Here is a 17846-nt window from a genome sequence, read left to right on the forward strand (position 1 = left end):
TCCACCTCCAAAAGTCCCTCCCCCTTGGAAGGTATATAACTGTAAATGTATAATGTTTGAGTTAGATCATGTTGGACGTTTCTACAGCCGCGTACAGAGGAGTTCTCAATAAAGAATAACTTCTGTTGAACGCGATCCCAACTGTCTCACTGGTCTCTGCTTCGATCAAAGAAAACTTTACAACAACGTGCAACAGTTTTCACTTTCAAACATGCAATTGCATGTCTTTAATTAAACTGTCACTTTTTGAAGTTTAATAATCCCATTTCACTCTATATCGTGACTCCTGTCTTTCCGTCCATAAAATTAAGACTGTTTTTAAAACACCTTGGGTAAGAGGTGCTCATTCCTGCTCCTGGATATCTACCTTCCTGCAGAGTTCAGTCTGATCCAGCAAAAGGTAGATATCCAGCTACAGGAATGAGCACCTCTTACCCCCAAGATGTTTTGCGTGAGCTGTTGTGGTCAGCAAATGTGGAAAAATTAAATGGATTATTGAAAAATAATCAGTGTAAAATATATTATAGGGAATAAATAGGGAATCTCTCAGACTTTGAAATGTAATTTTTTATTTTTATTGTGGTCTTAGGTGCTTCCTGGGCTTCAACCCTGATACAGCATCTAAATCAGAGAAGAAGCAGGGAGGCATCGATCAGCAAGTTTGTTCTCTGCTGCGCAAACTTGTGGATTTTGAATGGATGGCAACATAGATGGCAACTCAGATTTTGTGTTGAGTATGTACTCGCATGAACCCTGTGTGTGGGGGCTTGGGTTGCTGTGTTATTTGTTCCTGTCCAGCCATGTTCTGTTTTTGATGGTATTACTTTTTTCATTTGCTCTGTTCATTGTTGGATCTCTCAGTTTTTACCTGCCATATCGCCACTGAATATGTTGGACTGCCCTGTTGGTTGAGACCTTCACTTCTACCTGGCTATTGTTTTGGACTTTCCCTCTGGCTGTGTTTTTTGGACTGACACCTCGTTGCCGACTCCTGCCCGATGCCCACAACGTTTTTTTATGATATTGTTGTATCAGTTTTATTGAAAATAAAATCAATTGTGGAAAGTATTGTTTAATAATTTTTTTTAACTACTTTTATGTCATCATATTGCATTACTGTATTAAATTGTAAGTTTACAGTTAATTACTGACTACTAGTTGCATTACTTTTACAGCTGAAACAATAAATTACTGTTCAAGTTACAGCTGATAACTATATTTATACAGTTATGCACTGTGAAATTACAGTAATGATGTGATATTAACTGTGAAATCACAGTTTTAATTTTTAATGATTTAATAATTTAAATTCATTAAATTTCTTACTGTAAATTACTGTGAAAGTAATGCAATTAGTAGCCAGTAATTTACTGTAAAATTACAGCAGAATTATTTACAGTGTTTTGTTCACTTATTCTTACTCAAGATTTGTTTCCGCCACAGAAACTACAGAAACACTAAAACATGTCAAACACAACTCAACATCTCTCCCTTTTCACAGAAATGCATAATATATAACACTTATTTTCAACATTTACTGTCCTAAACCGGCACTATGCAGTGCATTCTGGGAAATAACCTAAACCTGACACAGAAAGAGTTCAAGCAAACTTTTGCAAAATATCAAATGGATTGAATGTAATAACATTTAATGCAGATCACAATGAGACAAAACAAAATAAATCAAGAACACTGTTGCTTTAGCTCACTTTATTTCAAGTGTAAAACAGCATGTTTCTCAGATCTTCTGAATAAATGTATATATAATATATATAATATAATTTTATCATAATTTATTAATAACTGTCCTCCTCCTTTATTAACACCAGCGTCTGATCTGTTTCTGACACTTTATGAACCTGATTCTGTTTTCAGAGGTGACTGTGTCCAGCTAATGTCCATATTACAGAAATATCCAGTTCAAGATAACACAAAACATGCAGTTAGCTAACATGTATTATTTTAAACGTGTAGCTGCTGTTCACAACATTAAGCAAGAGTAATCATGTGCTTTTGATCTGATATAACAGTATAAGGGTAGGAGATGCATTATATGAATGCTAGGCTAAAGAGAAGCGTCTTTAGTCCAGATTTAAACTGGGAGAGTGGACTCAGATATTTTAGGTACTATCAGAAGCCCAGAGTTTTGTGACCTTAATAGACAAAACTATAACATATTTATTTTAACCTGTCTCACATGACTGCTAGGTTCCTTATACATGTATTTGCCAAAAAAAGCATTAACTTTAGACTATTAGACTATTTCATAGCTGGTTTCGATTTATCAAGAAACAAATAAAAAAAATCAATGGTGCGAAATAAAAGTTTTGAGTTCAGTTGAAGGAGCATGTCTAGATGTCAAGTCCTCATTTATCTGACCATTACTGAACCCCTCACTGAATCCCACACATCTTCTGTCTTACTAGTTTTGCCGCTCTGATTGTTGCCATTATGATTATTTCAGCAAAATCAGTAAAAGGTAAAGACTCCTCAGCTTCATGCCGTGACTCCTCTACTAAACTCCAGTATATTTTCTGAGGAACCTCTTTATGCTCCTGTTTGTACAGCTTCACTTTCTCATCTAACTTCTGCTTCTGAATCTCCTGAATGTGTTTCTCTGTTCTCTCAAACACATCATTGGTGAAGTGTGTTCCTCCATTCTCTTCTACCATAATCTCTATTTTACTGATCAGATCTCTGAACTGTGGGAAACTGGCAGACTCATTATCTATACAGAAGAACTGGTTTCCGGTTTCTACAAGTTCTTTAAGATCTTTACCCTTACTATCCTGTAGAAACTGCTCAATGGTTTTGTTTGCTTTCTTTAACTTATCTTTGTGAGTAAAGAGGATTAAAGTGTATTTTTCCATCTGTTCTCCAAACACGTCTTTGAGCTGCTGTATTGTGTTTTTCTCCTCCTCAGTGAATCGATCCACTTTAATCACGATAATAAAAGCATGTGGTCCAGGAGAAGCGTGTGTTATGCATTTCACTATTTCAGTTTTAACCTCCTCATTATTGAGTTCAGTATCATAAAGTCCAGGAGTGTCGATCACTGAGATCTCTTTACCCATCCTCACTGTAGTTTCTGCCCGACACTGTTTCGTCTGAGAGTCCGAGCTGACGGAGGAGTCAAACACGTTTCTGCCGATGATGGTGTTTCCAGTGGCACTTTTCCCAGATCCAGTTTTTCCCAGCAGAACCAGTCTGATCTGGTCTTTCCTCTCAGGAATCTGATGCTCATCTTCAGCTGTTGAACTTTCTCCTGAAACTACAACACAACAATCACATCAATGTGGAATTTAATTAAATACAACCTTCTCTATCAGCTCTTCTCTTTTAAGATCAGTGATATTTACATATCAGGCATTAGCAGATGTTCTCAAACGGGTTATGAAATGCATTTCTTAAGTTGTTTTAAAATGTTTCCTGGGGTGCACTTTTCCATCAGAGATTGTCATCATTTAGAAATAAATGGCATTTTTCCTACCCTGATTTTTAGTTTGAAGGGGTGTGTGAGACTGTAAACACCCACTGTTGTGATTGGCTGCTGTGAGACTTAAGTGTAAATGCCCACTGTTGTGATTGGCTAACAGCTTTGCATATGAAATAATTATTACATGTGAAACCCTCCCAAATCATTTTAATTCTCCATTTCATGACCCTTTTAACTAACAGGTTGACATAACCCAGGGGTGTCAAACTCATTTTCTGCCTGGGCCACATCAGTGTTACTGAATATCTGAAACCAATTTTGTTACTCAGTATATTTAGAAATACCACAAATTCAAACTATTATTGTTTTTATTAAGAATGTGCCGCTCTGAAAGCAATACTTGTAATTATTACTGTTATTACAAGATGACAACACGTGAGGTTCTACTTGGAGCTGTTTACATTCTCAGACTCAGATTTTTTGATTCTGTAGAAGACAAAACCACATTTCCTAAGGTACTTTTTATTCTCGCAGTGGATGCATCAGATTTCCTGACAGAAATTAAGAAATTACTGTTGTGGCCGGTGCTACAAAACTGTCAGCCTCTGCAGCACCAGTGCTATGTGCAAAAACAAAGTTCACATACAGCCCTGTGTGGCCAAAATTATAATGTATTATTAAAATAATTTACACCAACAGAACAACTTACAATTGATTTCAGTCTCCTTGCTGTTGCTCCTCTTCATCTGTTCCATGATAAATTTCCCACCATTCTTCATCATCATTCCTTCAATCTTCTGCAGTAGTTCTCGTGTCTGATCACCTGATTTAATCCTGTTATTGAAACAGTGAAACCTTTCTCCACATTCAGTCACCAGTCGCTGGAGATCCTCATGATCTTGTAGATATTCATCAATGGTCTGCGGTTCATCCAGATCCTCCAGTTCATCTCCACATGTGAACAGAATCATGATGTACTTCTGAACTTCAGGATCTAATAAACCTTTGATATAATCCAGGATCTCCTCCTCGTTTTCCACAGGTTTCTCTAGAGGAACGGTGATCAGAACTGCACTGAGTCCTGATGAACATCCAGAGATCAGCTGATCCCTCATCATCTCCAGCTTCTCTTTAGTCAGATCTGGATCCAGTAGATCTGGACAATCAATCACACACACCTGCTTCTCTCCGATCTGAGTTTCTTCCTCACACACTTCAGCTTCATGCGGCTTCTTATGTTTGTGGATTTTAAACCTCTTTTTGTCTCCCAGTATAGTGTTTCCAGATGAGCTTTTCCCAGAACCCTTCCTGCCCATCAGAAGAACCCGGATCACTGGATCATCTGGACCAGTGGACATCTCTGAAAGAGACAGATAATATGGAGTATGACTATAAATATAATGTCAAGTGTATTGTCAATGTATGATTTTCATGGTCCAAAATGACAGAAATCGCTGCTGCTTTTGTTAAAAAACGTTGTTTTGTTTTGTTGTTGTTGTTTTGCAGTGAAAACCCACCAATAATCATGATTTACCTGTGTAATTAGTATTACTGTGTGTTACACGTGTCTCGCAAACGCCCTGGCCCAGAGTCCTCTAATGATTATTAGTAGTAATGATCATTAGTGATCATAATGATTAATGATCATAATGATAATTTCTCGAGTTGCTTGTCTGATCTGTCTCAGCTGCTGCCTGAACCCAAACAAACAGATGAACTAGAAGAACTAACTAGCACTATGAGCACCATTCTCTCTAGAACATTGGATGTTGTTGCACCCGTTAGATTAAAAAAGGTTACAGAGAAAATTAAAAAAATTAAATTACTAAATTACTAAATTACTACGCATGTTCTAAAGAGAGAAACCCGTAATTTAGAGCGTAAATGGAAACAAACTAATTTAGAGGTCTTTAGAATCGCGTGGAAAGACAGTATGTCACGTTATAAAAAGGCCCTAAAAGCGGCCAGGGCTGAGCATCTCCGCAAACTAATAGAAAACAACCAAAACAATCCTAGGTTTTTATTTAACACCGTGGCTAGACTAACAAATAAACAGACGTCACCCGAACAAAATATCCCGTTACAGTTTAGTAGTAATGATTTCATGAACTTCTTCACTGAGAAAATAGAAAACATCAGAACCTAAATTGTAAACGTTCAATCCTCAATCGCGCCTTATAATTCAGCCTCAATTTTCCCCCCGCAAGAACAATTACAGTGCTTTACAACTATAGAACAAAAAGAGTTAAATAAACTTATCACTTCATCTAAAACAACAACATGTTTATTAGATCCTATACCAACTAAACTAATGAAGGAAGTGTTACCTGTAGTGGAAGAGCCTCTCCTCAATATTATTAACTCGTCTTTATCTTTAGGTCATGTTCCAAGAACATTTAAACTGGCAGTTATAAAACCTCTCATTAAGAAACCACAATTAGATCATAATAATCTAGCAAATTATAGACCCATTTCAAATCTACCTTTTATGGCTAAAATACTAGAAAAAGTTGTGTCCACTCAACTGGGCTCTTTCTTGCAAGAAAATGATATCTATGAAAAGTTTCAGTCTGGATTCAGGCCGCATCATAGCACTGAAACTGCGCTCGTTAAAATCACAAATGATTTACTCTTAGCTTCTGACCAAGGCTGTATCTCAATACTAGTTTTACTTGATCTAAGTGCTGCGTTCGATACTATAGATCATACAATACTCTTAGATCGACTACAAAATTATACTGGTGTTCAAGGACAAGCATTAAGCTGGTTTAGATCATACTTATCTGACCGCTACCATTTTGTCTATTTAAATGGAGAAAAATCGATCATAACTCCAGTAAACTATGGAGTGCCGCAGGGATCTGTGTTAGGCCCTCTGTTATTCTCAATATATATGATGCCACTTGGAAATATTATAAGGAAACATGGAATTAGTTTCCATTGTTATGCTGATGACACTCAAATATATATTTCATCACGGCCGGATGAAAACGCTAATTTATCCAAATTGACAGAGTGTGTTAAAGATATAAAAGATTGGATGACGCGTAATTTTCTTTTATTAAATCCAGACAAGACAGAGGTAATACTTATCGGTTCAAAAAACCGCCCACAGAACCTCTCACAATACAACTTTGACATCGTAGGATGTCCTGTTACTTTATCCTCTACAGTAAAAGACCTGGGTGTTATACTCGATTGTAACCTGTCTTTTGAAAATCATATTTCGTATGTTACAAAAACTGCCTTTTTCCACCTTAGAAACATTGCTAAGCTACGTAATATGCTATCAGTTTCTGATGCAGAAAAGTTAGTTCATGCATTCATGACCTCGAGACTAGATTACTGTAATGCTTTATTAGCCGGTTGTCCTGCATCCTCAATAAACAAGCTACAGTTAGTCCAAAATGCAGCCGCTAGAGTTCTTACTAGATCAAGAAAATATGATCATATAACACCGATTTTATCATCACTACATTGGCTACCTATAAAGTTCCGTATTAATTATAAGGTATTGCTACTGACTTATAAAGCCCTAAACGGCTTAGCTCCAGTCTATTTAACGGATCTTCTATCACCCTATAATCCATCGCGCTCTTTAAGATCAATAAATTCGAGGCTTTTGGTCATACCTAGGATATCCAGATCAACCAAAGGAGGGAGAGCATTTTCACATTTGGCTCCAAAACTCTGGAATAGCCTTCCTGATACTGTTCGTTACTCGGACTCACTCTCCCAGTTTAAAACTAGATTAAAGACGCATCTTTTCAGCCAGGCATTCATATAATATTGTTAATCTCACAGTTTCAAACTACAATCCGGCCTCTAGTTCATAAATGCCAGAGGAGAACTGGCCCCCGACTGAGCCTGGGTTCTCCCAAGGTTTTTTTTTTCTCCATTAGGTCACCTGATGGAGTTTTAGGACACCATTAGGTCACTTGATGGAGTTTTTCGGTTCCTTGCCACTGTTGCCTTTGGCTTGCTCAGTTGGGGATATTTTGGGGATATTTAATTTTATTCTATCAATCAATAAATTCCACTAGAAACAAACTTTGTTGTATTATTTTATTTTAATACTGTGAAGCTGCTTTGATACAATCTGTATTGTAAAAAGCGCTATACAAATATACTTGATTTGATTTGATTTAATGTTGTAATTTCTGTCTTCATTAGTTTCCTATTGTTGAGCTGGGGAAGTCAGGCTATAAAGCAGAAGGAGACGGGCTCTTGTCAGCCAGCTTGTTCAACGCCATTTCGTCATGTTTAATTTTTATTCTTAGTTTGTAACTTTAGTTAGGAGCGGGGAGTCCCAGCTTGACTTTATTATTTGGGGTGTCTTTCTTTTTCCTCTGTTGCTGAGTTCCCCGTCTCTCATTTTTGGCTACTTTTGTGAGTCGTTTGTGTTGTAATAAATACTTTATTTTGAACACGCTAGTCGTTGTCCATCTCTTATGTTATGTGTCCCTTGACTCCTAGACATTTATATTAGGGACCGTAACAAGTGTCACAGAGTCAGTCACATCCTCAGCACCAGACATCGCTGCTTCACCCACTCGTTCCTAATCACCAGATTTCTGATCAGCAACACCTGCACCAGCTCATCAAGGACTCACCATATAAACAGTCACTTCTCAGTTCACCTTTGTCTGGTCTTGTTGTTCCTACCCAAACTATTCACCCAACTACCTACCTGTCACAATCCCATCTTTAATCCTCTTCAGTCTTCAGCCATCCAGTAGCAAACACTGATCATGTGAACAACAGTTCTTATATTTGTAGGTGCAGACAAATGTAAACATATCATTTAACTCACTCAATCACCTGCTTACATCAGTTGTTTCCTGCTCTTACCTGGAATAAACAACCTTTGTGGAAGTTACCTTTGTGTTGCACTCTTTTTTTTGGATTCAAGCGATGTCAGTAATCCACCACTGGGATCCATTTGCTGAACTGGTTCAAGCACTCCATCAATCATTCCAACCACCCGTCACTACTTTTTCACCCTCTGCATCTGCCAGTCCCATGGCCCAACCGGCGACTTACTCAGGCGAGGCGGAGGAATGCAGTGGGTTTCTGTTGCAATGCTCGCTGTTCTTTGAGATGCAACCCCAACTCTTCCACAATGATTGAGCGAAAATTGCGTATATCATTTCCTTGCTGACAGGACAGGCTTTACAGTGGGCAAAATCCATCTGGGACGCGAATAGCTGACAGCTTTCACCACCCACTTCAAATAAGTCTTTGGTCAAACTGCAAGTTCACTCTCTGTGCATGATCAACTCTACCGTTTACGTCAAGGGAGATCCACTCTACGTAAATGGTAGAGTTGATCATGCACAGAGAGTGAACTTGCAGATAGATCTAGCATTGGATTATTGACATCGGTTGAGTCCATTCCACAATGTATTGTTGGTGGATCCCGACTATGCGCTCCAATTTGTTACACTAGCTGACGCCAGCCGTTGGAACAAAACCACTTTGATCACAGCCTCTGTCAAGGTCTTAATACCAACATCCGTCAACAAATCGCTATCTATGAAGATGTCATAGGACTTGAGAGTTTCATTCAACTTTCCATCAGGATCTCCAAGTGACTCACTGCCTGAGCGCTCGATCAGCCCGCTCTGCATCCTCCGTTTCCCTCACCATCTGTTGCCCCTCCAGCACCTTAACCCATGCAAATCGATACCTTCCACCTGTCGAATGCAGAATGTCAACGAAGGGTCCTTAAGGCAGAAGGGCATCTCTTACCAGTGTGTCCAGTTCAACCACCATGGCCACAGCGGCCTCCTTCTATTACCCCCTTAACAAGAACTGATGTCATAGTAATGACTCTCCGCTGTTCTGTTTCAGCGAAAGCCCTTATTGACTCTAGATCGGCAGACAACTTCATCTCCCTTGACCTAGAGGTAAAATTCATCAGTGGAGTGATTACTGTTTTGAGAACTGCTTAAAGCCTGTCCAGAAATTGTTCGTCAAACAATGCATCAACAGAAGAAACTCTTCTTGAAAAACTATTGCGGTCAACTCCACCACCATTGAGAGTCCAGAAATTTCCAATCAACAGGAGAATCCCCTCGAGTACCGGGAGTTCCAGGATGTTTTCAGCCAGCAGCAAGAGACCAAGTTACCACTTCACCGGCCATGGGACTGCGCCATCGACCTGCTGCCAGGGGCGATCTTACCCAAGGGTAAAGTATATCCGTTGTCCATCCTGGAACAGAAGGCCTTAGAGGAGTACATCAAGGAGGCTCATGAGCAAGAAATCATCCGTCCATCAACTTCCCCTGTAGCTTCGAGCTTCTTCTTCATGGGAAAGAAGGACGGAGGCTTGTGGCCCTGCATTTATTACCACACCTTAACTCACAGACCATTAAGTACCGTTACCCTCTTCCTCTGGTCCCAGCGGCCCTGTAGCAGTTACGTGGAGCTCACATCTTCACCAAGTTGGACCTGCAGAGCGCATATAACCTGGGAATTATATGGGAATTATAACCTGAAGAATGGGAAAACCGCCTTTGACACACCATCTGGCCAATATGAATACGTTGTGATGCCATATGGGCTTGTCCAACTCACCCTCCGTATTCCAGGGATTCATGAACGAGGTGTTCTGGGAGTTCCTCCACCACTTCTCCACGTCTACACATTGACAACATACTAATCCACTCCTGGAACCTGTCTGAACATCGCCATCACTTGACGCAGGTACTTCAGAAACCTCCTGAGTACCATCTATACCTGCAGCTCGAGAAGTGCGAGTTACACCATGACACCATTTACTTCCTCGACTTTGTCATCAGCAAGCATGGACCAGAGGAGGGTACAAGCAGTTAAGAACTGGCCACAACCATCATCTGTCAAAGACCTTCAGTGCTTCCTGGGATTTTCAAACTTCTATAAGAGATTTATAACCAACTTTTGCAAGATCAGTTCACCACTCACATCACTGTTTCGCATCGGGCCAAAGGCTTTGTCCTGGAATCTGGATACCACCAATGCCTTCAATCAGTTGAAAGAAGCCTTTTGCACAGCTCCTACCTGCACACACCGCAATCCAGAAACCCCCTTCGTCGTAGAGGTTGATGCTTCCATCACAGGGGTAGGAGCTGTTTTGTCTCAGCGGCAGGGTGAGCCTCCTATCCTCCATCCATGTGCCTTCTATTCTAAGAAACTGTCACCCGGCAGAGCACAACTACGATATTGAGAATATCTTGCCATTAAACTAGTTTTGGAGGGATGGAGACACTGGCTGAAGGGAGCGAAACATCAGTTTGAGGTAATCACAGACCACAGGAATCTAAAGAAGAGATGTGACACCCCAATACCATCTGGGACAGAAGGTCTGGCTCTCCACCAGGGGCATCAAGCTTCGACTGCCCCGTTGCAAGCTGAGTCCCCACTGTGTTGGTCCTTTCACCTTCCAGAGGCAGATCAATGAAGTCACCTACAGGTTAAACCTTCCTCCTCACTACCGCATCTCACCTTCATTCCATGTATCACTACTCAAACCATTTACTAACCCTCTGGTTCCTTCCTCCACAGGGTTTGGTGCTGATGACGTACCTCCTCCTCCTCCTCCTCCTCCTCCTCCTCCTCCTCCAGTGGATGCAGATGAAGAACACATCTATGAAGGGGCGGCCGCCTGGAATACCTCGTTGATTGGAAGGGTTACGGCTCAGAGGAAAGGTATTGGATCACCCGTGATAACATTCTGGACCCATCACTGTTAATCGAGTTCCACACCAACCATCTCAACCATCCAGCACCAAGAGGAAGAGGCTGTCTCCGTTGTTATCCACCGCGGTAATTCGGGAGCTGCCCATGGAGAGGGAATATTGTCACAGAGTCAGTTACATCCTCAGCACCAGACATCTCTGCTCCACCCACTCGTTCCCAGTCACCAGAATTCTGATCAGCAACAACAGCACCAGGTGTCTGGTCTTCTTGTTCCTACCAAATCAAATAAAAATTTATTTATAAAGCACATTAAAAACACAGAGTGTACAAAAGTTCTGTTCAATTTCAAAGGAATTAAATAAACACAATAAAATACAAAGAATTAAATAATAAAATAAAACAAGAGAATGAGATAAAATAATATAAATGCATCTAATCCCAACCAATAGTCCTTACAAAGTACCAAAGGCCGCAGCTGAGAAAGCGCGATCTCCTTTGCCTTTTAAGCGTGACCGAGGAATTTCCAGGAGCAGTTGGTCTTGGGATTTCAGAGATCTAAGTTTATAAGCTCAGAAATATATGTTGGTGCCAGTCCATGAAGGGCTTTAAAAGTATTCAGAAGCACCTTGTCCTTTATCCTAAATTGAACTGGTAGCCAGTGTAAAGTGGCCAGAATAGGGGATATATGATCCCTCTTTCTTGTGTTTGTCAGCAACCTTGCTGCTGCATTTTGTACCCGCTGAAGACGTGACACTGAAGACTGGTTTACGCCCAGCAAAGCATTGCAGTTATCAAGATGTGAAGAAATAAAAGCATGGATTACTTCCTCCAGATCACTGTAAAATAAGACAGATTTGAGTTTAGCAATATTTCAGTTGGAAGAAACTATTCTTCACAACTGAATTGATTTGTCTGTCAAACTTTAACTCTGTGTCAAACATAAAACCCAAGTTTTTAACATAACATCATTGGATGACAAAGGGCCTATAGTTATTGCTATTCAGAAAATAATTTAACGCATATATCATTTCCAGACTTTATAGGTAAATACATCTGTGTGTCATCAGCATCAAAGTGATGTGAAACACTATGTTTTTAAAAACTAAAACCAAGAGGAAGTATATACAACGAAAATAACACTGGTCCCAGAATGTAATTTTGAGGGACCTCACAGGTAATGGAAGCTATTGATGATGCAAAGTTTCCCATTTTAACAGAAAAGGTTCTAGAGGCAAAGCAACTCAGTTCCTTGGATGCCCATGTGCTGCCTTAAATGTTCAGTTAGGGTGGTGTGGTCAGTCGTATCAAATGCTGAGCTAAGATCCAGCAGGACTAAGGCTATATTGCTACCAGAGTCATTTTTTAATAAAAGGTCATTAGATACCATGAGAAGAGCTTATTCTGTTCTATGACCTGATCTAAAACCAGATTAAAATGTATCAAAAACCTGTTACACAAAAGTGCAACAATTGTATATTATACGAGAATAGTCAATAAAATGAATAAAATAAACACATAATGATAAAAAAATAACTAAGAGCCATAAAGCAACCAGAGTGACCACATCCCGACAGGCAGAGTCCTGCACGGGTCCGATTTTGTAAATCCGTACCCGCAGTGCTTAAAGCCACATCCGACCCGTTTTCCGACAACAGCACTAATTAAAATCCGCACCCGACCCGACCCGCTTAAAATAGAACCGACCACCCGACCCGCACCCAAAATAAAATCAGTTTAGACTATCACATTATAGACACACTTACAAAAATGTTTATTGCCAGATCATACATTAGTTATTACACGGCAATTAACACAAGGACAACTTCAGCCGAAGCTGTCAAAAGGCCGGTACATGAAGAACATGGCTAACGTTACCACAAAACTGAGTAGCCTTAAAACATTTTACCAATCGAACAGATGCGGCTACAACACTATATCTGCCACGCAATTTCGTCTAGCCTAGTTATGAGGAATTTTTAAGAGTGAAAGTAGGTATAGAGACTCCTGAGAGGGCGTGGGCACAAATAAACTGATGTGGACTTTAAATTATTTTATCAACTTGAAACACAGGCATATTTTTGTAGATGTGTTCCTAAAAATATGCATATATTTTTACGTTTGTATGTGAGTGTTTTAAACCCGTGTTTCCCCTGTTTCCGACCCGACCCACACCCGTATCCGACACAGTATTTTTCACCCGTTTGAGCAAAATATGCGGGTCACCCTTCGGGTACCCGAGCCCGTGCAGGACTCTACCGACAGGTAACTAGGCGCCATCTTAATCCATCTTGTTCCTTTCTGAACTTCTCATCCGACTACCTACCTGTTCCCTTACCTGTTACGATCCCATCTTTAATACTCTTCCGTCTCCAGCCATCCTGTTTACAACTGTCTGCACCTACAAATATTAGAACTGTTGTTCACATGATTAGTGTTTACTTATCATTTAACCCGCATATTCACTCACTCACTCACTCACTCACCTGCTTACATCGCTTGTTTCCTGCTCTTACCTGGAATAAACAACCTTTGTGGACGTTACCATGTGAGTATCATAACCTGTGTATATAATTACTGGAACCACACATTGGAAACTATGTGCTTATATAAATATTCTGGTGAAATCATTGTGAGGACTAGCAAATATTTGCCCTTATATAATATTCACAATGATTAACATGATAATAAACAGCCGCTGACTTTATCATTTGTTGACATGACATGGCTAGATTCAGATGTGAAATGTCATATTTAAATATATGATATTAATCATATAATATAATGAAATATATTTTATTGTTACTACTGCAATTCTACATTAAATAATTATGGGAACTTTTAGAATGCTTATTTAAAAAAAAAATGTTTCTGTATTTTTTTAATTAACATATTTTAATGACAGTATATTTATTTAAATAAATAAAAATATACAGAAAATAGTGCAAACTTTGCTTAAATTGTTATTGTTTTGAACAAGTATTAACTTAGACATTATTAAAAACATTATTTTAGCTAAAGCATTTGTATAAATACTGTCTTTTGCATAAAGTAAAAGACCCACCATCTCATTCATTATAAGATTTTTAAACTAATTAAACCACTTTTATGATTTATTTTCACGATATTTTACTTTTTACTTTTACGATTATCTTGATGGTTCTGCAGATTATTTTATCAGATGTTCCCCTGGTGTGAGGTGTGTTAAGAGTGTCCGAATCTGCTCGGAAGAACGTCGGAGCCGCCCCGATCGCGAATCGTAAATATTAAACATGTTGAATATTTACGATCAGAAATCCTGAAGTGTGGGGGGAACTCTGAGGACAAACAAGCGCACGCTCTGGAGATTATCACGTGAAATCAAACAATATCCAATCAGAAAGCGAGATAATGGAAGACGGAAGCATAACAAACGCAGTCATGGCGCAGCACAAAGTGAAATTTATGTGGACAGCAGAGATGGAGGATCAGCTTGTTGATTTGTGGCAAAAGCACAAATGTTTATACAATGTGCTGTGTGAAAATCATTCCAAACACTATCATCGCAGTTTCTTCCTGCATATCGTCCGCCATGCTTATTCCGAGATTTTGCAAGATTTCCTGTGTTCACATTCGAGACTGTGTGGTGTGCTGTCTTTGTCACATAATGGCACACCAAACACTGAGCAAAACGGTTAAATCTAGGATTTTTTTTTGTCCTCATGTTTGTGGTCAATCACTTGCGTTAATAAATCCTGGATTGACTCTCTTACCAGGAGGAGTTTCAGGCCCCGTCGCCATCTTTTCAACGCAGAAAGATCACAGCGCAGGAATATACTTCCTAAAACAACAACAAATACATTCAAAACATAAAACACCCTCGATATATGTTTGTTTATAATCTCAATATAATGTTTAATGACTTATCAATGAATCAACACGTCTGTATAACACTCGTTGCAGCAGGACATGTAAACTCACCAGGAGTCGAGCTGCTGTTGTTGTTTGTCTCGATTTTCTTTCACTTTCGTTTGCGCGTCATCTTCCCCAGCTCGCAGTTATGGGCGTGCTGATAGATAAGTAATGCTGGGACTTCCAGTGTGTGTAGCCTATTACTCTTAAATCACACAAACGATATTCTGAGGAATGTCTCAGTGATTTTTGTCCACACAGGGAAAGTTCAATGTTGTGTGCAACAGAAGAAACCCGAAGGTTTGAACGGCATGAGGGATCATGCCATGATTCCGATTTTATTCAATATAGTGGATTGAACGTAATGAAATTTAGTGCAGATGAAAATGAATCAAAAACATTCAAGAATGCAGAATGCTATTGTTTTAGGTCCCTTTATTATCCGTTTCTAACAGTATATGAACCTATGTGAGTGTTTCTCTGAGTGTCCGGCAGGGGGCACCAAATCTCCACTCAACCTCTCACTGATGACGTTTGATCTTCCGCTCCTGCGCAGCGCGAGGCTGATCCAGGCGGGAAGCGATATTTTTTTTCCCAGGATGGTAGGGGAAGACTCATGAATATTAATTAGGGAAGTCATCCCTGATTGGTCTGATGACCTACCCCTAACCCCACCCCTAAACCTACCCGCCACTGGGGGTCAGATGATCTACCCCTAACCTCGCCCTAAACCTACCCGTCACTGGGGTTAAGACCAATCAGGGATGACTTTCCTAATTAATATTCATGAGTCTTCCCCTACCATCCTGGGAAAAAAAATATCGCAGGTGGGAAGGAAGTCGACCGGAAGTTGAAGCCGGCCGCATGCCACCATCTTGTAGCAGAACTTAACCTGCAGTTAGCATCCCATTGACTCCCATTCAGCGAATAACTTTACATCTGAGGCGTTTGAAGACTCCATTTGTCCATTATTTATTTCTAAAGAAACACGACAATGTATAAAATGCTCCATTACCTTGTAGCTTATGTTATGGCCCCGTAGAAGCAGTTTTTGTAAAAGTAGGCTAACGATTGCGTCATAACCACGCGACTCTCTGTCGCACAGTAGAGAGATTACCGTATGGACAGGAGGAGAAGCTCGCGGGCAATCGGGGGGGTGTGGAGGCAAAATGACAATATAATTAATCAGAATACCTAGCAAAAGTTGCTCCCGCTCCTAGCTCATGGACAGCTCCTACTCACACTCTCCGTCTCTGCAAGATTCGGAAGGGAATGATTCAGATTTCTCTTGGCACAGCTAGAAGACAGACGGGTTGCTCACGTGGTCCGTGTAACGCTTTGCTCGGTTTGAGTCTGCGCGTCAGGAAAGGAAGTGCTAAGAAATCGCTAAAAATGGGCTTCACTTGTCTCAATTGAGATCCAATGAGATGGCTCTGTCCACTTCTTATACTGTCTATGGGCTGATCCACAGGCTGGACACACAGATCTGAACTAAAGAACAACAAACCCTCCAGAATCAGCGCGAGTCAGTCGACAAACACACTCTCAGTGTGAATCTGATGATTACATCTTACATTTAGAAACTGTTAATTAATATAACCAAACATCTACTGACATCTACTGATTATTGGACGGAAAACAATACTAAACAAACATTTTAGTATAAACTCTTAATATAAAAAGGAATATTTTATTAGTATATGAAAATAATATAATATTTTAAATAAATAATAATAAAAAAATCAAAATTTTCCAATTTTTAACCCCATTTTTGAAAGGTGTATTCATTGTTTTGGCAAGCTGAGTAGGCTACTATCAAATGATATAACATTTCCATTGTCATAAGATTATGAGTCTGCAACTTCTCAATAAAGGTATCAACATTTTTCAAGGTAACAAAATAAAAAATTAGCGAGGAGTTTTAAAAGAACTATAATGAAACTGTCATTTATATTCAACATTATTTTCTTTCTTGTGAGACAGAAAAACACACTAATTTAAACTTGTTGTAAAGGCTCCTTTAAGAGAGGACTTTTATTCTGACACCGAAAATCGTTCTCGGACTGAGCGCTCTCGTCTCGTGAGTGAAGTAGCTAGCTGTTGCCTGCTGAACGGTTATGTTGCACCGATCGCTGAGGGGACATTGTTACCTGTGATATTCGCTGCTTAAGTTATCTTGAGGTTAGTCATTGACCTACAAGTAAGCATGTTTGTCTAATGTTTGAGTTTATAGAGTTTATGGAGATCGAAATGTTTAGTTATGTATAATTGCCTCATGCACGCATGTCCACACATGCCCTCAGCTATTGTTTCTCTTAGTTTAGCTTAGTGACGCTGTTCTTTATGTGATTATTTTTCTTTATTGAGATGTGTATCACTGTTTTGGGTTTTTTGATGGAAATTTATGATTCCTTTGGAATGATAATTCAAGATTTTGAGCTGTTTATACCAGATGAGTGATGTAAATCTGACGTGCTCTCTTATTCATATATGGAGTGATGTTTATCATCTTAAATGGTTGTTTATGGTCTATAATTCACAATGTGATGCCTTATTTTCCTTTATTGAATTGTATATTCTATGGAGAAATGTTACTGATGAGGATTTAGTATGTTTTGGCTGCCTTTATGTACCAATGGATGTTTAATATTGTATATGCCCAGCTTAACCTTGTTATTCACTATCCTTTTATGGTATTTCTTGTTTTCCAGACTAATTCCTCTACTGCTTGTAATACCTACCTGTGACATACCTGTACCTCTGTGGATTGATCTTACATTAATACATCATCTAAACCTGCTCAACTGTCTCCTCATCCTTATATTAAACTGTGCTCTGACAG

General features: G+C 39.4%; 1 protein-coding gene across 1 annotated transcript; it reads right to left on the bottom strand.

The window, feature by feature from the left end:
- Positions 1 to 1735: 1735 nt before the first annotated feature.
- LOC311089306 (GTPase IMAP family member 8-like) lies at positions 1736 to 15123 on the bottom strand. Its single transcript, XM_084123898.1, has 4 exons — positions 15074 to 15123; positions 14866 to 14933; positions 4146 to 4796; positions 1736 to 3271 (listed from the first exon to the last, which is right to left on the bottom strand). The coding sequence occupies exons 2-4, from the start codon at positions 14891 to 14893 to the stop codon at positions 2394 to 2396; spliced, it is 1557 nt and encodes a 518-aa protein (XP_083980024.1). The 5' UTR covers positions 14894 to 14933; positions 15074 to 15123; the 3' UTR covers positions 1736 to 2393.
- Positions 15124 to 17846: the final 2723 nt, after the last annotated feature.

The sequence above is a fragment of the Abramis brama genome, assembly GCF_963993115.1.
Source record: "Abramis brama genome assembly, chromosome: 1".
Lineage (NCBI taxonomy): Eukaryota > Metazoa > Chordata > Actinopteri > Cypriniformes > Leuciscidae > Abramis > Abramis brama.

Excerpts from the sequence above, each read along its gene's own strand:
- LOC311089306 (XM_084123898.1), bottom strand. The coding sequence starts at position 14,893 with ATGGCGACGGGGCCTGAAACTCCTCCTG. Across the intron at positions 4,797-14,865 it reads GGGGCCTGAAACTCCTCCTG|AGATGTCCACTGGTCCAGAT; the intron begins GTAAGAGAGTCA and ends TGTCTCTTTCAG. Across the intron at positions 3,272-4,145 it reads CAAGGAGACTGAAATCAATT|TTTCAGGAGAAAGTTCAACA; the intron begins GTAAGTTGTTCT and ends GTTGTGTTGTAG.